This window comes from Dipteris shenzhenensis, chromosome 30 (genome assembly GCF_047967505.1).
Source record: "Dipteris shenzhenensis isolate YYH24624 ecotype China chromosome 30, Dip_SZ_1.0, whole genome shotgun sequence".
Taxonomy (NCBI): domain Eukaryota; kingdom Viridiplantae; phylum Streptophyta; class Polypodiopsida; order Gleicheniales; family Dipteridaceae; genus Dipteris; species Dipteris shenzhenensis.
Window position 1 is genome coordinate 31,027,217 of NC_141625.1, and position 23,960 is coordinate 31,051,176.

Below are 23,960 nucleotides of genomic sequence, written 5' to 3' on the forward strand. Positions count from 1 at the left end.
ATATTGTAGATAGCACAAATTACTTTGGATATTTATAGGACTGAGAGGTTGAGGGATTTCAAGATGTTTACTCCTAAGACATCTAATTTATGGAGGATCCTCTTATCCATATAATGTGTATAGACCAATGTTGACTTAAAATTAGACCATCTAATAGAACCTTACCCCAAAAAATCATGAAGTTTAGTCAAATTTGATCTCGCTAAGGAATCAAATCTATCTTTATACGAGTTTCTCAATGTTTAGAAGCAAAACAACTAGTCAAAGAGCATACCTAATGAGAGACAAATTGTAGATGTCATGTTTACAATTTCAATAGTTAGGACGGTGGTGGGACAGTGCTTAAGACCAGGACTACCTAAAGGCTCTATCAAAGATCATCTAATATGACTATGGTATGCCTCATCTGTTATAAGAGTTCATCAACTCCACGGCATATTATACAAAGAAAGACAGTGATCCCAGTGACAAAAATAGTAATCCCAATGAAAAAAACACACAAGAAAGAAGAAAAGTGACAAGAGTGGCTCTTGAATCCGGTGGAAACTGAAAGACTTCATTGTTTTACATAGAGTGTTCACCAACAATATACCATGATTGCAGCCTTGAACCTGTTTTGCGATTCCAATGGATCAATATTCATGAGCTAAGACTTGATGATGGTCTCCATTCTCCAATTACTATCGTGCAAAAAACTATTCATCGATCCCTTATAAAGTTGTTTATAAATCGACCTCGTGACCCAACATTTGATAGAGGGTTATAAGATGACAATGCTAAGAATTTCACTATAATTGATGACAAAAAGCTTTCTTCTATCTTTCACCATCCTCTTGAACTAAGGGCCGCAACAATCGCACCTAGCGTATTGTCAATACTTTGATTATAAGTGTGAGCCAATTTCTCGCGCATAGTTTTACTGAATAAAGGCTCAGGAACCTGCAAGCAGAAGCAGAAAAGAAGTCAACGAACCGGAACCTCTGGACCTTGTACAACTCATAATACTGTCAAATGCTTCTCTTTCGGTATACATTATGTAATGTATTTGTTTTGAATCCCTCAAGCTTTGTTTTGTGTGCGTGCGCGTGTGTGTACACATATATGTTGTGAAGTGTATACACATACACAACCACAACTCATAATTAGAAGTCTCAACAAACAGCACCCAAAAACATAATTCAACAATACCTTTCTTAGGAGCAAGCATCAAGAAACTGAGTGCACATACAAATAGTGTCACATGCACCCCTGCACTTGGGTGCAAAGTGACACATTGGCTACATCGACTTCCTAATAGGAGATTTTGTCGTATGCTGCGATCCCTTTGTGAGCCCTTGTCCAGGGACAATCAGGCTCTCAGCCATAGGTCAAGTCGGAAGATCAGTCCTTGTTCACTAGTACTCACTGGAGAACCATAGGGTAGTATTTCCGGCTTAGGTTTAGGGATAGGTTTAGGTCCAGCCTAGGATAGGAGCCCTTCTGGGCCCCCTCAAGGCTGGAACAAGTGAAGAGAATGACAGGGGAAGGGCTGCCTTTATAGGCTACCCTGCACCCCTGCCATTTATGGGGCCTAGGGCTGCCTTTATGGGGCCAAGGGACCAGCCAACCAGCCGCAAAAGCCCTATAAATAGGGGGCCTCCAGCCCCTCTTTCCTCATTCAGTTCTCCCAGCACTTCAGCCTCCTACAGCTCCTCCTCAGCCCCCTCTAAACAGCTTGACACTCACCCCCAGTGGCCCTCTGACCAGCCTACATCAGTTCAGCCCTCTGGGAAGGTGTTCACGCAACGCATCAGACGGGGAGTCGGGACAGCGAACGGAGTAAGGTTTGGGGTCTGTTTCAGCAGCTCTTTTCAGTTATCTTTTACAGTTTTACACAGCTCATTCTCAGCTTTTTATTTCAGTCATCTCTCAGCTCTCTTATAGTATCTATCACTCCTAGCTTTCACTCTCTCACTCACGCAGTAACCCTGCATTCCGGTGGACAGCATAAGCCTCTCCCTTGCCGTGCAAAAGCATCCTACAACGTCAGTGTGGACAGCATCAAGGTCTCGGTATTGGTTGACGTTGCCTCTCAGGTCTTTGGGTCTACTATACGTGTGCATAGTGAGCTCTTCAGAAGCACGTTTTCGGAGCTCTCTCGAATAGTGTTCTATGTATTTCTCAGTTCTCCAAGTATAAAGCAAATTCTCCCTTGATTGGGAGAGGGGGCCCGCAGTGGGTCCTGGGACCCAATCAGTTGTCAACTCTACTCTCTCTCTACCCTCATCTCCTTTCTCTCTCTATGGTGTACAACGCTAATTCCTCGCTAAAGGTTTAAAGGTCTTGCTGTGAATTACACGATCAGATTACCGTTGCATGTTACATTGGTATCAGAGCTTCAGTTTGTTTCCAACTTAACTCCCGCGAGTGTATGGTTGTGTTGAGACACAATCAAGCATCATGGAAGGGTCAGGAAAAGGACTCAACCTTAAAGACTTTGAAGAGGAGAAAGACTACTAACAACTCAAGAAGTGATGGCAAACCTTCTAGAGCAGAATCGGATCCTCCTACAGCAACTTGAAGCACGTTCATCCTAGCTAGAAGAAAGCAAAACATAGCTAGACCAGACAAAACGACGTCTGGAGGAAAAAGAAGCAGTAAAGCCGCTAGAAGAAAGAGGAACCACAGATTTCGAAAAACTACTCTTGTTGATGCATGAGGAATGCAAAAATGAGGAGGCACTGCGACGCGCAGAGCTCGCTCAAGCAGAGAGGCAATAAAAGCTAGGCCGAGAGGCGATGCTTCTCCAACACAAACATATATTAGCCGCTATATAGGCAAGTTTGAGTGCAGCAACTGTCACCACCACAGCTTTGTCATCGACAAAGGTACCACCACTCACTCGGTCCACTCCAAATTTTGTTAAGTATGATGGTAAGTGTGACCATTCAAAAGTTTTGCAATTTATTCATCAGTTTGTAGCTCATTTTCCCTTAGCGCGGATTAAAGATAAGCAAGACAAAGTCCACCTCGCAGCCCCTATCTTACGTGTGAGGCGTGACCTGGTGACAACATTGGGGTAGTAAGCATACTGACCCAACAACGTTTAAGATGAATTTCGTTTGAGCAACGTTTGTGGCCGACCTCAAAGCATGTTTTCTCCCACCCCAATATATGCTTAACTTGGAGGATGAGTTCTCTCGTCTCTCCCAAAATGGTTTGCCTGTGTTTACATACAGTAACAAGGTCATCACGCTGGCGCAGTTGGGCGTGACAAAGAGCACCATGATGAAGCAATTAATTCGGGGATTGAACACGTCATCACACTGGCGCAACAGTTGGGTGTGACGAAGAGCGCCAAGATGAAGCAATTCATTCGAGGATTGGACACGAACATCTGTTATACCATTCGGAACTTCGACCCGCCGGATTACGAGCGGGCGCTGAGTCTCGCACAGAATCAGGACATGATGTTGAATGGGGGAAAGCCCAGGCAAGTCCAGAAATATTCCAAAGCCCCCGCAATAGTCAAATAACACAGCAGGTAAGGAGCAGAAGAAGGACAACCAGTTCCAAAAGAAAGGGCTTCTGGTGAAAATAAGGAGTCCAAGCCAAAGATGACTCCGGATGAGAAGGCCAAAGCAGGCATTACGGGAGATATCTACAGCCCAATGAGCAAAAGCGGTACCACCAAGAACATCGCTGCTTTCATTACCACCACCTCGCTGAGCATGGCAAGAAGGATTGTCCGAAATGGCTTGTCGAGAAGGTTGTGAAAGCACCTACTTCGTCCGTTGCCAATATATTGGCACTTCCAGCCCTGCCTCCATTCTCAGCTACGAATGCCGTCTTCCCTGCTTTGAACGCCGTTCCCATGGTGGTCTTTCAAGGTAAGGAGGGCAATTTATCATATCAAAAGAAGACACTCATTCGAATGTACAGCACAACTAACGAGCATCAATTTATTGTCCTATTCGATATGGGGAGTTCAAAAGATGCCATCTCCCCTCAGCTTGCCAAGACAATGGGGTTGACCTTGGTGCCTCACGAGCTTGCAGTGGACGGGTTTATGCCTGGCTTGTGCACACATTACGCACAAGGCCATCCATTTCACTTTTTCACTTCAGAAGGCCATGCTTACGTGGGATTTTATTTTGAATCTTTCGATGGGGTGCGATATGATCCTCAAGATACAGTGGTTCCGTGAGCATGTACCGACGACTGACTGGCGGCAAGACACCTTACTATTGTGAAAGGTTTACCTGAGCCCGCCACGATACGCGGCGATCAAAGCATACCAGGGATTCCGTTAATCTTACATATTCAAGCAGGTCGCGCCACCCGTAAGGGTGCCATGTGTGGACTTGTCTACGTCCAGTGCCAAATCACTGCAATTCAAGCCGCTCCTCCGATGGGCAAGCAATGGTGGATCTACTCCAAGAGTTCCAAGACATCATGCTCCGGAATGATCTGCCACCCCAGCTTCCTCTCAACCGATCGGAAGACCATCGCATTGATCTACTTCCAGACTCGACCCCTCCAAGTAAGTTCCCGTATCGACTTTCCAAGTCTATGGAGGAGAAGTTAGAGCAAAAATTGTCTCAATTATTGCACGCAGGGTTTATTAGACCTTCTTCTTCGTCTTTTGCTGCACCGATTCTATTTGTGGCAAAGGATAAGTCCGCACGACTATGTGTCGACTACAGAGCACTCAACAAGCTTACAGTAAGCAACAAGTTTCCTATGCTCCGCATCGAGTACATCTTGGAACAACTCAATGGTGCAAATTTTTATCAAAGATTCACCTCAAGAGTGGCTACCATCAAGTCCGGATTTTTGCAACTGACATCCCAAAGACAACTTTTCGAACAGAGCGAGCTCATTACGAGTTCATCGTCATGCCCTTTGGTCTGAAGAACACCAACATTCAACAAGATGATGTCACGGGTATATTGGGAAATGATATCCTTATCTCTTCCACTACAGTTGAGCAGCATATTAAGGATGTGCGATGTGCCCTACAGTTATTACGTGATCACCAGCTATGCCTCAACACAATTCGGCTTGCTAGAAATTCAGTATTTGGGCTACATCATTAGTGCTCAAGGAATTCGATTGGACCCAGAGAAGATTCAAGCTACCACAAGTTGGGTTGTCCCCACAACGGCTCAGAAGATCTGATCCTGTGTCAAGCATACAGCTCAAACATGGATGGTTTCTCGACACACGCAGCCCCTCTTACAGATTTTCTCAAGGGGGTAAAGACACGCAGACAAAAAGTTCAAGTCACAGGCAAAGCTTTGCAGGCCTTCCATGACTTGCAACGGCTGGCCACAATAGCACCAATTATGAAGATCGCCTCTTGGGAGGATCCATTTTTTTGTAATCACAGACGCTAGCAATGTCGCCATCGGGGTAGTTTTATAGCAAGAAGATATGCCCATGGCATATTACAACAGAAAGCTTAACGATGCCGAAAAGAACTATTCAATTTATGAGAGAGAGCTCCTAGGTGTCATCCAGACATTAAAACATTGAAAGCCTTTCCTATACGAACGGACTTTCACGGTTAAGACAGATCACCATGCCCTTAAGTGGCTTCAGACAATGCCTAGTGCGCAATGGAGCAATCGGCAACAATGGTGGAGCCAGATATTCAAGCACTTTGGGGAAATGATTGAGTACGTTCCCGGCAAAAATAACCCCGTTGCAAATGCTCTAAGTCGAAAAGGTTCCATCCATACCATTGAGCAAGCCACTGTGCTTCAAATCAAAGGAAAGGATCTTCATAGCATGAAGGCACAGTATGCGAGATCAACAGAGTTTGGCACGCAGTTCCATTTACACGATGCTTGCTCCAAGCCATGACGGTTGGCTTTTCTATAAGAAAAGATTATGTGTACTCAAAGACAAACGACAGTTGCTTCTTCATGATGCCCATGATGCCCTTACTGGTGGCCAAAGAGGTATCAACAAGACTTTGGAGAAGTTAGAGCGCTATTTCTATTGGCCAAGGATGCGGAAGGACGTATACGACTATGTTCAAAATTGTCAAATATGCCAAAAGGTTAAGGCTTCCTACAAGAAAGCGGCAGGCTTACTTATGCCATTGCCAATCCCCGATAGTCCTTTTCAAGACATAGGTAAGGATTTCGTGCAGCCACTTCGAACTTCCAACATCCACAGGTACGCGTAATACTCAATGTCTTACTATTGTTCAGCGCTGAAGATGTAGCTCGTTTGTTTATTAAGTATTGGTATCCAATTGGAGGGTTGCCAAAGACCATCACATCCGACGGGGACTCATAGTTTACGTCTAACTTTTGGCGAGCCTTATTTGATAATTTTGGTACTAAGCTGCAGATATCTAGCGCTTTCCATCTACAATCGAACGGCGAGACAGAAGAGCATAATGATATGGCGTTCGATATTTTGAAAGCATATTGTCATGATGCTCAGGGAAAGTGGGAGCAATTTCTTCCACTTGTGCAGGCCATTCTGAACGATACCTATTCTTCGAGTATTGGTCGCACACCTTATGAAGCGGCGTTTGGATGGCAATTTACATCACTCCTCACCTGAATGGTGTCTCCATCTCTTCAAGCCAACAAAACCACCGAATCAATGGCAAAGATTACGGAGTCCGTGAAAAGCCGCATCGCCAAAGCTCAAGCATCGTATACGCGCCAGGCTAGCAAATCCAGACGAGATGTCCAATATAAAGAGGAGCAATGGGTGTATTTACGCATTATCAAGCAAAGATTGAAGCAGGTGGGCAAGCGATGCCCTAAGCTGTCCTTCAGGAGCTTCGGACCATTCCCTATTATTCAGAAGATCAATGATGTCTCAATGAAGTTACGCCTTCTAGACACATGGACTATGCACAATCTGTTTCATGTAGCTTGGTTGTAGCCATATTTTGGACCTCCTCTTTCAGAAATTTTCAACGAGCAACAACCTGAAGTTCTTGATGATACCGAAGTTTTGTAGCCAGAACAGATCCTTTGTCGTATGTTGTGACCCCTTTGTGAGCCCTTGTTGTCATGTGCATGGTGTACCTAGGGTTGGATAGCAGGTGAACGTGGATAGCATAGGGCTGGATGGCTATCTTTAGCCGAGATTGCTATATCTAGAGATTGATTCATATATAGTGCTCGCTTTATATGGAGGGAGCTAATCAGAGCATTGTGCTCTCTATAGCGGGTTTCCTTCTATATAGAGGGAGGGCCAATGCTATTGCGTAGATCAGTTGAGCGCTCCTCAACTGATGGATGGGCCTTGGGCCCACGCCGGGACTCTGGCCATCTACATGGCGGATCATAGGTGATGTATCGAAGGTCCTCTGGACAGCTCAGGTGGTATGGAATGCCTGGGTTAGATACATGCCTATGGATGAGTCGAGCTGTAGCCCACGTGCTCGGGGGTGGTCGGGAGAATCGAGGCGCTTGCGCTATGATTCTGGTTAGATTGAGGACAAGATTCTAGGTCAATGATAGGGTCAGATCTTGTGGGGTCGTGTCATTTGGTATCAGAGCCGTCCTATCACAATTGAATTCAACGCGAGGTATGCAGAAAAGATGTCTTCCATGTACGCTTTTTGAGATTGCTCTTGCAAATCTGAATTTCCGCTCATGTATGGGCTGAATCGTTGGTTGATGATGCGTACTCATGATTGGGAGAGTTGTGGAAGAAATAGACGTCCATAGGCTGTGTGTACTCTCTCGGTTGCTACGTGCTTGGAAATCGAGATTCCCTGAGAAGGGTAGGCGATGAGAAGATTTGATGCTTTCAACGAGAGATATGAGGATGGATTGTTTCTGATCTATAACTTCCCACGCTTGGGTTGTTGATGTGATTGGCTGTATAAGGAAGAGTGGGCTGGTTAGGGAAAGAATTCGCTCTAGCTTCTCAAGGATGAGATTCCTACCCTAGAGACCTAGATTTGCTGCAGTTGAGAAGTAGGAGGAAAGAGAGGGCATTCATAAGCCAGAGAATGGCTTGTGTAGAAGATTCGGGCATCAGAGACAGGGGCGATATGATTGAGGCAGACGCTTGGCTTTGGGCAGGAGTGTATGGCCTGATTTTAGCGCGTTTTGGCTATTTTTGGCTGGCTGGAGAAAAGCGGGACCAAATCTATTAAAAGCGAGACTGTTTTTTCGTGAAAAAAGCAGGTTGCTTTTTGGCTTTTCTCTAGCAAGGAAAGCACTTGCTCTAAATCAAGCACCCACCCTAAATTCGCCTAGCTTTTGATGGCCCTTCCTTGCTATTTATATACCCGGGATTCCTCTCTCTCTCTAACTTCAGCACTTCAACGTACGAAGGCAAATTTCCCACCCTCTTCCTATCTGTAATCAGCCTATCAGATTCCGCCATCTTTCTTGCTGTCCTGTACCCGCCTTCTTCCTTGATTCCACGTAGCACCAAATTCTCTTTTGCTTGTGTGAAGAGCACGTGCTTGTATGCAGCTGTTTTTCTTCTAGTCCCTCTCCCGCGCGAGATATTTTCCAGCCATGGAAGGACATCAAAGTAACGAGACACCTACGTTGGATTACTGTTTTATTGAGATGGAGGACGAGGCTACATTGAAGATTATTCCTTGTAGACCTCATGACCTGCTACGAGAGATGGATTCCTTGATGGATGAACTCTGGGCACAGCTCTTCACTACTCTAAAACCCCTCAGTAACAGAAATATATTGAAGAAGGCTCGTGTTGTTCTAAATGTAGACAACTTGTTTTAGAGTCTTTATACCGCCTCCGAGTTATTGAGAAGCAATGAAGAAGTTGAAATCCTCAGTTTTGACCGACACCTAATTATTTTTTGCTTGACTGGATCTTTTGAACGACTCTTGGTTCAAGAAGCTCCTCAATTTTGTATGAATTATGTTCTAAATTGTCTTGTTATTAAATTGACCAGGTTTTGGTTAATTTAGTTTTGATTTGTAACTAAGTGGCATTTATAATTTGATTGGTTTTTTCAAATTATATAATGTGTCCTTTTGTTCCATATATCTTGAAGTTTTTTTTAATATGGTACATTGAGGATGCCGGAGACTTTGTTACATCTTAAACTGGACTTAACTAAGACAATTGGATTTCCCTTTCTCGAATTTTGGTGAATAGAATCTTGTTTGGTTTCTATTTGAAGTTTTGATCTCGATGTAATCGTGAGTTATGACGTTCCTTCGAGTTACCGTTGGGCATATGTTGGTTCTTATTGATTAGACCCCGATGCGTCTTGTTGGATACCTTCTTTGAATCATGTCCAAAGGCGGGGTCATTGTGATTCTCACTCTTTTGGCCCGAGCGAATAGTCAAGATTTGTTAGGGATGCTACATGCTTGTTTTCTTCTTTGACCTATTGGTTGGGATATTGTAACACAAGGGGATGATATAATCACATTAAGAAAAGGATTGAGAACGGATTTGCCACCCTGACTCAATCTGGGATGGTCTAAGTAAAGAGGGATTGGCTAACCTGATTCATGTAAGAAAATAATACAACGTCTGTGCTAAACAAATAACAGGATCTCGTACGCAAGAGAGAAAATAAGATAGTATGGAGAATCAAAAATTTGATTACTGTAGAACTGATACAATAGATGGCGCTGCCTCCCAGCAGTGCGCTCCTGTGAAAGAAGCTTCGATGGCGTGTTGAAAACAGTAGAAGACGGAGGCTGAATGCTAAGGAATAAGGGTTGCTGTAGCCAGTGATGAAATGGGCTTCACGGGCTTGCTCTTATATAGCCACCAGTCGTAGTCGGTTAGGCTCAATTGGGTGGCCGACCTAGTCCGTCCAAAACGGTCGACTGAGGGTCGGTTCCAAAATAGGCCACCGACCATACGATAGAACCGGTGCGCAAAACAGAGCAACTTACCTACGGTATTAATTCGGCCCACAGCCATCCGGGATCATCTGAGGCTCCAAACGGGCCCCGCAACCTGAGAGTGGGCTGCCCCGAGAAATGCTCTGTCTACCCTCAGTGCAGTCAGTCAAGGGATGCCTTTCCGCACTTGCATGTAGCCTAGTTGGCGGTGTGCCAACTCTATTTGAAGCCGTCCAGCCATCAAGCCACACATGGCCCCCATCTGGTGTCCCAACCAGGACCTACCGGATAACCAAGCTACTCAAATGCCTTCTCCTCATATGAGGAGCTTATAAGTAGAGTTAGCTGGTTTCCGCGTAGTTACACGAGAGTGGAGCATTGATATCTAACACCTCCCCTCAATGTCCACCCGCAAGTGAACTTACTTTTTCAGACCAATGCCAAGTCGATGAAGATGCCTCTCTAGCAAGTCTCTTCCAAGAGCCTTCGTGAAGATGTCCGCAGCATTCTCTGTAGTCGGACAATACATCAAGTCGACCTCTCCATCCATGATCAGCTCACATACAAAGTGATATTGAATCTCAATGTGTTTTGTGCGAGCGTGGAACATCGGGTTCTTTGCAATCGCCATGCAACTCTGATTGTCACATGATAACTGCGTAGGCTTGTTCTGCACTGCACCCATGTCCCCCAAAATCCTCCTCAACCACACTGCCTCGCAAGAAGCAAAGCATGCAGATTTATACTCGGCCTCGGTAAAAGAAAGAGCAACTGTGGGTTGCTTCTTGCTGACCCATGACACATTTCCAGATCCAAGTGAGAAACAGTACCCTGTCACTGATCTCCTGCTGTCCACGTCTCCTGCCCAATCCGAGTCACAGAATCCGGTCAAGATGTTGCCCTTGGTATAGGTGATGCCATAATCAAGTGTGCCTTTGATGTATTTCAGCACCCGCATCTCTGTCCTCCAATGGTTCTCCCGGGGCTTATTGAAAAACTTGCTAAGTACACCAGTCACAAAGCTGATGTCCGACCGTGTGTTGCACAGGTAAATCAAGCTGCCCACAAGTCTTCTGTACTGCGCTTCATCCACCAGTGGTGATGAATCCTCGCTTGAGAGCTTCACGTCAACCTCCATAGGGGTACCAGCTGTCTTGTACTCAGCCATGCCAAATGTCTTCAGTGTCTCTCTAGCATACTTCAGCTGTGAAATGAAGATCTGTTTCGACTCTTGCCAAACTTCAATCCCCAAACAGAAATGCATCAGTCCGAGGTCTGTCATTTCAAACTCTCTTTCTAGTAAATGCTTCGTCTGCGAGATCTTCTCTTCATGGTTCCCTGTTATGACAAGGTCGTCCACATAAAGGACCACCATCATACACCTGTCTCCTCCTCTGAAGATATACAAATTTGCATTAGATGGGCTCCTCCTCAACCCGTTTTGCAGAAAGTAGGCATCAATTCGCTGGTAATATGCTTGTGGGACCTGTTTCAGCCCGTAAAGTATCTTCTTCAGTTTGCAGACTTTACCTTCTGAACCGGGGATCTCAAAACATGATGGTTGTTCCACGTATACCTCCTCCTTGAGATCTCCATTCAGAAAGACGGATTTCACATCCATCTGAAACACGGACCAACTTCCCTGGGCAGCTAAAGCAAAAACACTACGAATTGTGGTTAGTCGAGCTGTGGGAGCAAAAGTATCTTGATAATCAAAACCATGTACCTGTGCAAATCCTTTTGCCACGAGCCGAGCCTTGTACTTATCCAACGTGCCGTCCGACTTGTACTTGGTCTTATACACCCACTTGATTCCGATTACCTTGCGTTTTGGTGGTCGATCTACAAGGTCCCAAGTGTTGTTCTTCATTATGGAGCCATACTCCGACTGCACATCTGATCGCGCAGATTCTTCACCCTGGTGATAAACTTCTCTGCCGCTTCCGACTCAGACAACTTCTCGTTCGCGAGTTGAGTCACCAGATTCTGAATCTGAGTCTGATTCGTGGTCTCGTACTGATTTTTCAAGGCCGTCCATGCCTCCTCCACTGTGGTGACATGTTGAATTAACGCCATGACGGAATCACTAACACTGCAGACAATAGAACGCAGCGCATCTGCATTTCTTCTTGTCCAAATGAGAACCTCATCTGCAGTTGGTACTATCTGTTGTCCTGCATTGGCTGGATCCGATCTCGGAACCGGCCTCACGTCCACCCCAGTAGCAGTGTCCCAAAGCTCATATGTGTTAGAAAATACCCAACAAAGGGTACGCACAGCGGAAGACTTATAGTAATGCCCAGGAGCTCACACAGTGTGCGGTGGGTGTGGAATCACAAACTTCTTTACTTATGTGCATCGCATAGATGTGCAAACTCATCAATAAACAATGAACCAACCAGATAGAGAAACCACCAAAATATATATTTCCGTCCACAAATATGGACACAATACAAAAGAGACAGATCCAGAGTCCCACCAATGATGTGGTCCTCTGATCTTACCACAAGGTCCTTCTCCTATCTGCTGGCTATCTCTAGACTCGAGTCCGCGTGCTCCACCTGGAGCTTCTGTAGACTTTCCATCCAGATCACAACACCTTGCTGCCTTGAGAAACAGCCAAGGTTCAGCCCTTGAGAGCTCAGTCTGCAGCACACCTTCTACTCTCCTTTACCTCCAAGATGAGGCCCAAGAAAATGTCTTCTGGTTGATCCTGTCTGCTGCTGGTTCTGCTGAACTGTTGGATGATTGAATGAGGCCCAATGGCCTCTTTATATAGGCCCCAAGGGGGCTGGCAAAATACCGACCAGCCTGCAGCAGATTGGCCGACCAGTCTGTGGCTGGTCCAGCCCTATAAGGACACACAACCCAGGGCTTTTGGCCCAAACTTCCAGGGCCCTTTGGCCCTCCATTCAAGGCAAAGGTCCAGCCTATATAAGGCATGCCTACTGCCCACTGACAGCCACATTTCCTGCGCCGTACTCCTGTACATCCTGCTGTCCTGACCCACCTGTACTGCGCCATCATCAGGCTCTGTTGCAGGCCCTTCACCTGCCCACTACCCTCGCCATGCTGGCGCCATCTGCAAGTTCCAATCCTGTGAGGTGCTGCCCATGTGGCAGCCCCCTCTCTTTCTTCTCTCATGGGTACATCCTGCCCTAGGTCTCCCTCCCCCACGCTCTCCTCATTTGGGGGGTTACAGATGGAGAGGTGACCTTTACAACAATATGCGCTTAGGATGGTCTTCATCTTGAACTTCCAGAGAGGATAGTTAGAGCCGTCCAACTTTCCGCTTTCGCCGAACGGTGGGATTCGCAGTCTTGCGGGCTGGGCCATCTCTCACAATCTGCTCGCAAACAGAAACACACTACCAAATCTTCTTGCTAGAGTCCAGGCTCTGATACCATGTAAGAAAATAATACAACGTTTAACAGGATCTCGTACGCAAGAGAGAAAACAAGATAGTATGGAAAATCAAAAATTTGATTACTGTAGAACTGATACAATAGATGGCGCTGCCTCCCAGCCGTGCGCTCCTATGAAAGAAGCTTCGATGGCATGCTAGAAACAGTAGAAGACGAAGGCTGAATGCTAAGGAATAAGGGTTGCTATAGCCAGTGATGAAATGGGCTTCACGGGCTTGCTCTTATATAGCCACCAGTCGTAGTCGGTTAGGCTCAATTGGGTGGCCGACCCAGTCCGTCCAAAACGGTCGACTGGGAGTCGGTCCCGAAATAGGCCACCGACCATACGATAGAACCGGTGCGCAAAACAGAGCAACTTACCTACAGTTTCCGTTCGGCCCACAGCCATCCGGGATCATCTGAGGCTCCAAACGGGCCCCGCAACCCGAGAGTGGGCTGCCCCGGGAAATGCTCCGTCTACCCTCAGTGCGGTCAATCAAGGGATGCCTTTCCGCACTTGCATGTAGCCTAGTTGGCGGTGTGCCAACTCTATCTGAAGCCGTCCAGCCATCAAGCCACACATGGCCCCCATCTGGTGTCCAAACCAGGACCTACCGAATAACCAAGCTACTCAAATGCCTTCTCCTCATATGGGGGGCTTACAAGTAGAGTTAGCTGGTTCCCGCGTAGTTACACGAGAGTGGAGCATTGATATCTAACAATTCACTCATATTGTCCACTGAGTTTTTTATTTGCAATATACTTTGGTAGTATGGGACACTAAGGTATGTTACATTTAAGATTCTCTTATGTGGTGATATAATCCGGCTTGAAACAATACCCAAGGACCTCTAGGGTGAGGTACAAGTAGGCTGAATTGAATTGGAGGCAAACTAATTATATTTTTTACGAGGGCTGACTAAGATTCTTTACCTCGAGAGAAGCCATGTTTTTTTTTTTGTTCAACCCTGGAGCTCCATAGTTTAGACTCAATCTCATTGAGGGATACGACATCTCTTCTGATGATGGTCTTTTAGTGCCCTTGTTTGGAACTTAATGTTCCTAGATAAGAGATCCTAAGAACTAGATGATCCTATGATCAAAGCGGTTTATTGTGCACAAGTTTATACAGGATATTCGATAGTGGATCTTGTTTTAAGAGATTTCGGATTGTATGTTTCCGTAGTCTTTGGATCACATAGGATGTTATTCCTATGCTGGTTGACTATATACATGTCTAGAACAGTATCATTGACTGGATATAGCCAACTGAATTTTTATTGATTATCCTCATGTAGGGGCATTTCGAGAATAGATCAGGGGGACCATATCTTTGGTCAAAATTTTGCCCATTGATACTTCCATGAAGATTCTTCCATCATCAGTTATGAACAGATACCTAATTGTTTTGCGATGGAAAGTCTGTCATGTATTTCAACCCAAGAATGTGAATTACAAGGGTATTCTGTTGAGGGATTTTCTGAATACTAAGTAATTCAGGACATCAGTGTTGATAGAAATTGCAACCGAGAAATTGACCTCGAGGGGCTCAATTGATGGGGTTGTTCGAACAATGATTCCTCGATCTCAACCTAAGATTTTTTAGTTCAACTGATGATTCCTCGATCTCAACCTAAAATTTTGCCCATTGATACTTCCATGAAGATTCTTCCATCATCAGTTATGAACAGATACCTAATTGTTCTGCGATGGAAAGTCTGTCATGTATTTCAACACACCCTATGCCCTTGTGTGCTAGTTGCGGAGGAGAGCATTTATGCAAGGATTGCCCCTTGATGAGACCAGCACTCTTTGATTTGAATCTCATGGAAAGCATAGCACACTCAAACTGATAGTCAGAGTATAGTTATCGGCATTGGCTCATCTTCACAGAAAGTTTTCAGGCTTTCTGGTGAACTCAGGAGTGAGTTCTTAGAGGGGGAGTATGTCATGTGCATGGTGTACCTAACGTGAACGTGGGTTACGGGATAGCATAGGGCTGGATGGCTATTTTTAGCCGAGATTGCTATATCTAGAGATTGATTCATATATAGTGCTCGCTTTATATGGAGGGAGCTATTCATAGCATTGTGCTATCTATAGCAGGTTTCCTTCTATATAGAGGGAGGGCCAGTGCTATTGTGTAGATAAATTGAGCGCTCCTCAACTAATGGATGGGGCAGCCGGGACTCTGGCCATCTACATGGCGGATCATAGGTGATGTATCAAAGGTCCTCTGGACGGGCTCAGGTGGTATGGGACGCCTGGGTTAGATGCAGGCCTATGGATGAGTCGAGCTGTAGCCCACGAGCTCGGGGGTGGTCAGGAGGATCGAGGTGCCTGCGCTATGATTCTGGTTAGATTGAGGACATGATTCTAGGTCAGTGATAGGGTCAGATCTTGCGGGGTCGTGTCACTTGTCTAAGGACAGTCAAGCACAAGCTACATAAGTCAGTCTCTGTGGAATCACAAACTTCTTAACTTATGTGCATAGATGTGCAAGCCAATAATAGACAATGCTCAAAGACAAATATAGAAGCAACACTTCATATTTCCGTCCGTCCACAAAGTAGGACAGGATACAATACCAAAAGGTTCTCCTATCTAAATGTCAAGCACTCCTAGATCTTTGAGCCCGCGAGCTCCACCTCGAGCATATGTAGACTCTCTGTCTAGACCCTTCCACCTTGCTGTCCAGAAGCCAGCCTAGGTGGGCTGCCACTCTAGCTCAATCTGCAGCTTCTCCTAGGTCACCTTGTCCTCCTGCTTGTAGGCCTAAGGCTCCCCCTTTGCTGCTCCTGTCTGCTGTCCTAAGGGCTGCTCCAAGTGATCATGATCTCAGCAACCTTCTGCCCTAAAAGACAGTCTAGGTTCAGCCTCTTCCTGGAGCTAAGTCTGCAGCAACACCCCTCTCCTTCACTTCTTGTGTAGAGGCCCAAGGATGGTGGATGTGCTGCTCCTTTCTGCTCCTCCCAAAGCTGCTTGGCTGGATATGAAATGAGGCCCAAGGCCTCTCCTTTTATAGGGCTCAAGGACCCCTTGAACCAACCAACCAGCCAGCCCTAAATGGGCCGACTGGCTCGTCTGTTTGGGCCGACCAGTCTGCCCCCCCGTCTGTAAAACCGGCCTGGTTGGGGCTTTTCTTCAGACCCTATATAAGGGCCCTAGCCAGGCCCTTTTGGGCTGCTGCTAGGCTGCCCTTTTGTTGCTGCTGGAGACGCTCTTGCAGGCTTCATACCTGCCCACAGACCCCCGCCATGCAGCCGTACTGCAGCCGTACAGGTCCGTGCACCCTGCTGATGTCATCGCACCTCCAAGGATCTGCACAGTCCCATACAGCCACGCGTCATTACCCATACTTAGAGACGCTGCTGTCCCATACTGTTCCTTCAGGGATCCTCCTCTATTGGCTGTGAGATGCTGCCACATGAAGGGATCCTCCTCTATTGGCTGTGAGATGCTGCCCATGTGGCAGCCCCCTCCCACTCTCTTCTCTGGGCATCTTTTGCCCTAGGTCTCCCTCCCCCACGCTCTCCTCATATGGGGGCTTACAGGTGGGAAGGTGACCATTCCAACACCCCCTCTCACCGACACATCCAGGCCCAATGCCAACACGTTGATGGCGATGCTCCAGTAACTCCCTAGTCGTAGTCCTCTGGAACTTTCGATGTCGAAATCTTTTGCTGGCTTTTCATCCAGTGGCTCCTACTCCACCAGGTCTGGTTCCGCTTCCCTAACCATCCTGGTACATAGGTCCATCTTTGGTAGCACCTCCTGGCACCACCTCCTTCAGTCACATTCCTGCCTTCGAGCTCGAGCAACCCAGCCTCTACGATCTTCCAATTGTCCCCCTCATAATGAGTGAACAACCTGGAGTCTTCCAGACACCATGCTCTGAGGGTCTGTTTCAACCCGTCCTTGCTTTGGCAAGGTCTGCAACAAAAGTACATCTCCAGATAACCTGGACTGCGAACTTTAAACGCACCTGACTGAACCTGAGTCACCCTCCTTCTCGCAAGGGCACAATCCTCCAGTCGTGGAAGTCGATTCCCAAGAGCGTTTGAATCAGGGTCGTCCTTCAGCAAGGTCCCTGCCTTCAGGCTCCCACACCTATGAGCCTCCTACTTGGGCTCTGATACCATGTTAGAAATGACCCAACAGAGGGTATGCACAGCGGAAGACTGATAGTAATGCCTAGGAGCTCACACAGTGTGCGTGTGGGGTGTGGAATCACAAACTTCTCAACTTATGTGCATAGATGTGCAAGCCAATAAATAGACAATGCTCAAAGACAAATATAGAAGCAACACTTCATATTTCCGTCCGTCCACAAAGTAGGACAGGATACAATACCTCTATCTAAATGTCAAGCACTCTTAGATCTCTGAGCCCGCGTGCTCCACCTCGAGCATATGTAGACTCTCCGTCTAGATCCCTTCCACCTTGCTGTCCCGAAGCCAGCCTAGGTGGGCTGCCACTCTAGCTCAGTCTGCAGATTCTCCTGGGTCACCTTGTCCTCCTGCTTGTAGGCCTAAGGCTCCCCCTTTGCTGCTCTTGTCTGCTGTCCTGAGGGCTGCTCCAAGTGATCATGATCTCAGCAACCTTCTGCCCTAAAAGATAGTCTAGGTTCAGCCTCTTCCTGGAGCTAAGTCTGCAGCAACACCTCTCTCCTTCACTTCTTGTGTAGAGGCCCGAGGATGGTGGATGTGCTGCTCCTTTCTGCTCCTCCCAAAGCTGCTTGGCTGGATATGAAATGAGTCCCAAGGCCTCTCCTTTTATAGGGCTCAAGGACCCCTTGAACCAACCGACCAGCCAGCCCTAAATGGGCCGACTAGCTGGTCTGTTTGGGCCGACCAGTCTGCCCCCCCGTCTGTAAAACCGGCCTGGTTGGGGCTTTTCTTCAGACCCTATATAAGGGCCCTAGCCAGGCCCTTTTGGGCTGCTGCTAGGCTGCCCTTTTGCTGCTGCTGGAGACGCTCTTGCAAGCTTCATACCTGCCCACAGACCCCCGCCATGCAGCCGTACTGCAGCCGTACAGGTCCGCACACCCTACTGATGTCATCGCGCCTCCAAGGATCTGCACAGTCCCATACAGCCACACGTCATCACCCGTACTTAGAGACGCTGCTGTCCCGTACTGTTCCTTCAGGAATCCTCCTCTATTGGTTGTGAGGTGCTGCCCACGTGGCAGCCCCCTCCCTCTCTCTTCTCTGGGCATCTTCTGCCCTAGGTCTCCCTCCCCCACGCTCTCCTCATATGGGGGCTTACAGATGGGGAGGTGACCATTCCAACAAGGTCGAGTTGGAAGATCAGTCCTTATTCACTAGTACCCATTGGAGAATCGTAAGGTAGTGTTTCCGTCTTAGGTTTAGGGATAGGTTTAGGTCCAGCCTAGGATAGGAGCCCTTCTGGGCCCCCTCAGGGCTGGAACAAGTGAAGAGAATGGCAGGGGAAGGGCTGCCTTTATAGGCCACCCTGCACCCCTCCCTAGGCTGCCATTTATGGGGCCTAGGGCTGCCATTTATGGGGCCAAGGGACCAGCCAACCAGCCCCAAAAGCCCTATAAATAGGGGGCCTCCACGCCCTCTTTCCTCATTCAGTTCTCCCAGCACTTCAGCCTCCTACAACTCCTCCTCAACCCCCTCTGAACAGCCTGACACTCACCCCCAGTGGCCCTCTGACCAGCCTCAGCCTTTGGCATCAGTTCAGCCCTCTAGGAAGGTGTTCACGCAACGCATCAGACAGGGAGTCGGGACAGAGAACAGAGTAAGGTTTGGGGTTCGTTTCAGCAGCTCTTTTCAGTTATCTTTCACATTTTACACAGCTCATTCTCAGCTCTTTATTTCAGTCATCTCTCATCTCTCTTATAGGATCTATCACTCCTAGCTTTCACTATCCCACCCACGCAGTAACCCTGTGTTCCGGTGGACAGCACAAGCCTCTCCCTTGCCTTGCAGAAGCGTCCTACATCGTCAGTGTGGACAGCATCAAGGTCTCAGTATTGGTCGACGTTGTCTCTCAGGTCTTTGGGACTGCTATACGTGTGCATAGTGAGCTCTTCAGAAGTGCATTTTCTGTGCTCTCTCGAAGAGCGTTCTTTGTATTTCTCAGTTCTCCAAGTATAAAGCAAATTCTCCCCTGATTGGGGGAGAGGGCCCGTAGTGGGTACAGGGACCCAACCGGTTGTCGACTCTACTCTCTCTCTACCCTCATCTCCTTTCTCTCTATGGTGTACAACGCTAATTCGCTAAAGGTCTAAAGAAGGTCTTGCTGTGAATTACACGATCAGATTACCGTTGCATGTTACAAATAGGCATCAAGAGACTAGATTCACATAGGAAAAAGTACCAGAGAAAATGAAAAGAGCATGGGAAACAGCTATTGTAACTTGCCAATTGAAGATGATGACACATTGGAGACATGGGAGCAATGTCCACCTTCAGGAACTGTGTTCAGCAATGACTGTAAGAAATGGACTAACTTCATAGGCAAATAAACATGCCTTAACTGAGCATGATTGACTTACTGCAGGAATTGTCTGTCCCTTGGCATGCCATCTATACCGGTCAGCCCAAAGTACGTTTGAAATGGACCTAAGCTGACTTGAATGTGAAAGAGTAGGGCTTCTTACAGACCTAGTGATACTCATAGGGATTGATGTCTAGGTGTGCCTCTATAGGACGTACCTGGATAGGCCAATCCAGCCCCTAAGCAGGTTAGATTCCATCCAAGCGAACCTCACTCTAGTTTCTAATGTTAGAGCCAGCAATCTTCATGCACTTGTGCATGTCCTTTAATTAATGGCAAGGTGTATTTCTATCATTACATTGGCCAATTAAACAAAAGGAGAAGTTCTGTTACTGTTTCTCTGAAGATCACCAGCCTAGCTAGTAGTACTGTTGCTTTTCAAGAATCTTCTAGGAAAATAAAGGCTTTATTGACATTGTGGTAGTTTTGTGGGAAATGGGGTTTTTCCCCAACAAAACCAGTGAGCTCTTGGGTCAATGGTTTTGTGGGAAAAAAGACTCTGTATGGTAACTAAAGAGCTGAAAGAAATAAAAGCGTGTGAAGCTGCGACGCAATTGCGCTAGAAATTCAAACGTCAATGACATGATCTAACTTTAGCACAAGGAGCAAACTTAGGACCAGTTAGAGCCAAGAGCCCTGAAATTGGCCTAGATTAGTCATTCTTTGCTTGGGACTAATGATGAGAACTTTGCCGCTTTCCCTAGAGCTGTTTGGTCTATCCTCACCTCTTCAGGGGTGACTTTTCACAGACTAGCCTGACTGTCGCTAGGTTGCCCTATGAGCCAAACAGGTGAAATTTTGATTAGGTTTCAACCAGCACAAAATCTCTCATTCCGGAGGTATAAACTAGATGTGTGCCAACCAAAGGGTATGGCTGCCGCACATGAAATATATACCTGTACAGGGGGGGGAGGTGGGAGCTGTCCGCGGGAAAGGACGCGCGCCAAGTCTGCGGTAGAGCGCCAATAAAATCGATGCTGGTGAGCAGCGATACCAAAGCCGAGGGCAGCTCCGAGAGAGAAACCCAGCAAGCGCTCCTGAATTGGGATGCAAAGCGAGGTCAAGCAACAGGAAAATTCCGAAGGGATTCAAAGACCAAAGGGGAAAAGGCGCCATAGCCATACCTGCATCAACCGCGAAGCCATGGAAAAACTTGGAAGGCCAATAGCATGTGACAAACTCGCAGTTATTGCTCACCAGCTTTTAACTAGGTTGGGATCTCCGTTTAAACCAAGCGGTTAAAACGTGTGGGTGTGTATATGTCAGTCTCGCGTTCAAGCCCCACGGACAGGCCAGGATTCTATCTTGGTCACTCATAGGGGACGCTATTGGCACTTTCAATTTCAGTACCACACAAAAAAAGAAAACTAGGCTCGGTGAGGCACCCTTTAGACTAGCGTAGAAGACATGACACCAAGCAATAACGTAATCACAACTAAATATAGTGTTGCAAGATTAATGTTGCTTTTTGAGTAGCACAATGTCATCAAAGACGGTCACAAATTAAACCCACTTATCATCTCTTTCCTTGTATGATGGAGTCTTCTTTTGTTTCTTGCAAGCAGGGTATGTTTCTAGGCTGATTCAAATTAGGAATTGTTTCTTTAGGGAAGATTGAGGAATGCGGTAGAAGGGAAGGGGTCGTTGGTGCCCTTGATTCTTCGAGCTTGGCTATACTTTTAGTCTAGAAAAAATTCAAGATAATAGGTTTCAAGTGACTACTTCACTACCTTGGATGATGAAGGGCTTTAGGCCTTGATGGCATGGCAAGATTTTTATTTTTGTAGGCAAGGCAAAATGCTTCTACAGGTTTTTTGGGTTGGTTGGGACTTTGACCATGCCTTGGATTCACGAGATACTAATGATGAGGGCTCCTTCAATATTTTGTGAATGATGATGGGTCCTCCTTAGAGTAACTAGCTGGTTGCTTAATGTCTCATGTGGGTGAAAGACTAGATGACTGGGGTTGAAAGCAGAATTGCTCGAAGGAGCCAAAAGTGTTAGTATGAAGAGGTGGCTTGCTCTGAGTTGTCTAGGACTAGGATGATGAAGGCACTTAAGGAACAAACTTGGGACTTGAATTTGATGGGATAAGATGGTGGAGGTACCTCATGTGCACTTGAAGGTCTATCAAATGGTTCAATGAACAACTACATTTAGGTGTCAATCAATGTAGAGGATCAATGAGGCTGGCAATGAGGGATTTGAGTAGTGGAGCTACTGCCATCTCAAAGAGTTCACCTAGGATACCACATCAATTAAAATGGAGGGGCTTTTTAATTTAAAATTTATAGAAATATATTTATATGCGGGGCTTTTCAATTGGACTTTGAAGAAAATAGAAACTTTGTATAGAAAAAGGGACTTTTTATCCATGCAAAGCTTAGTGTTAAAGGACCCCTTGAATGTCATATCTATGGTTTCTTAATAGTGCACTCCCTGGGTTGTAGTCTCTCTATCTGATAGCATTTTGACAAAGCTTCCTTGACGTGTGATAGTCTCCTAGAGCTGGAGCAAAGAGGTTGATCGATGGCCTCCCTATCTAGGAAGGTCATTATTCTAGAAAACTAAAGCAACTAGAGTCTTTATGTGGGCTTAGAGATCAAACACCTATTTTGCATACTATAGTTTGAAGGAGTGGCATCTCATTTTTTGTCTTGGTGGTTGGGGACTCTAGCGTCTAATCCATTTCTTGGTAGAAACTCTGAGCTTATGTTGGTGGACGGAGGTCTAGGCCTAGCACAATGACTACACCTGACCTTATGATTGATTAATGGTAGTGGAGGCATGGCATCAAAGCTCTACAATATGTGTCTCAAACCTATACTTTGCTGGTGAACCTAGATGCATCCTGAGTCAAGGGTGGTGATGAGTCTAAGGTTCTTTAAGGATGATGGATACATTGAGTTCTTTGAATTTGGAGCTAGTCCTCTTAACTTTCATATGTCGATTAATAAGCAATGAATGGAACTTAAGAGCCAAAGTCTGCTCGCAATATGTATGGTCTTTACCATGGGATTTGATGTTCTCTGTGAATATAGAGACTTATTGGATAATTTGGAGTCCATTGCCATGCTTATTTGTTGTTTTGGTACTATTTTATGCTCAATTTGCATTCAGATTTGTTGTTTTCTTTGAGTGTCACTTTTTGTGCCAACATCTTGCGATTCTTGGCTAGACAAGCTCACCCTTAAGCTTCAAACCCTAGAATCACATTCATTCTTGGCTAGACAAGCTCACCCTCAAGCTTTAAACCCTAGAATCACATTCATTCTCTAGCATAGTACAATTCTTTATTACGTCCCACTACTGCCTTTGTGACAAGGTTAGTACATACGCAAAAGACCTATAGGTGTGGCACCATGGATGCAACCTATATGCACCTTACTATGGATGCAATTGCAAAATGTGGCTCTTTTTGGTGACATGCAATCCTATTTATAAACCTCTTTTCATCGTGCAAGCAAACTAGTGTAATGAATGAGAACTTGTGAATTAGACGATCTTGACTATGCAAGTGCATCTTTGGTGCATTTGTTCAATTGGTGGGCAAAGTGTTATATTGGCCAGCTAGAGGGCAAAGGATTGCTTTGGGATGATAGCTTTAGAAAGTTCCTTCATTGGCTTGAGCTTGTCCGACCTTGAAGCAAGGCTTGGCATTTGACTTGACTATTTTAAATTAGGACGTAAGCCATGTACTTTAGACCAAAGATGGATTGCTCTTCTAGGTCGGCTATGCACTGCATAATACTGAGCTTCTCAAAATTATACAACACCATTGGTTGAATGCCATTGAAAATGGATCTTAAATCTGCTTGTGATGCCAAGTGGTTGGCCATATAATTTTTTTCCTGATCGACATATACAATCTCTGCAAAATGGTAGTTTTGAGGCTCACAGTTGATAATACCTCATCATTTGATTGAGGCTCTAGTATTCATTCTAGACCTGTTAGATGACCAACATGGAATTCCCTAGTACTTTTGATACTGAGAGCCCGATTAGGGGTGCTAGTGGTAGACCAAATATGAGGACCTTCCATTCTACCATGTTGTTCAAATATCCTTGGCTAGCTATGATTCAAACATTATATTTCCTTTCTTTGTGAGCAATAATGTGCTGATTAAGCCTTCCTTTGGAGGTCCCCAAGATGCACCATCCTTGAGAGGAGAAAAGATATGCCGCCTATTCAAGTCATAACCCATATGGAATTCTTAAGGTA

The 23,960-nt window shown here is 46.1% G+C and overlaps 1 protein-coding gene across 1 annotated transcript; it reads right to left on the reverse strand.

The window, feature by feature from the left end:
• Nucleotides 1-503: 503 nt before the first annotated feature.
• LOC147881974 (zinc finger, C3HC4 type family protein) lies at nt 504-21,002 on the reverse strand. The gene is made up of 3 exons (XM_087402013.1): nt 20,863-21,002; nt 20,635-20,775; nt 504-939 (listed from the first exon to the last, which is right to left on the reverse strand). The coding sequence occupies exons 1-3, from the start codon at nt 20,881-20,883 to the stop codon at nt 823-825; spliced, it is 279 nt and encodes a 92-aa protein (XP_087258139.1). The 5' UTR covers nt 20,884-21,002; the 3' UTR covers nt 504-822.
• Between the last annotated feature and the right edge of the window lie 2,958 nt (nt 21,003-23,960).

Excerpts from the sequence above, each read along its gene's own strand:
- LOC147881974 (XM_087402013.1), bottom strand. The coding sequence starts at position 20,883 with ATGGCTTCGCGGTTGATGCAG. Across the intron at positions 20,776-20,862 it reads TGGCTTCGCGGTTGATGCAG|GAGCGCTTGCTGGGTTTCTC; the intron begins GTATGGCTATGG and ends ATCCCAATTCAG. Across the intron at positions 940-20,634 it reads CACCTCCCCCCCCTGTACAG|GTTCCTGAGCCTTTATTCAG; the intron begins GTATATATTTCA and ends TTCTGCTTGCAG.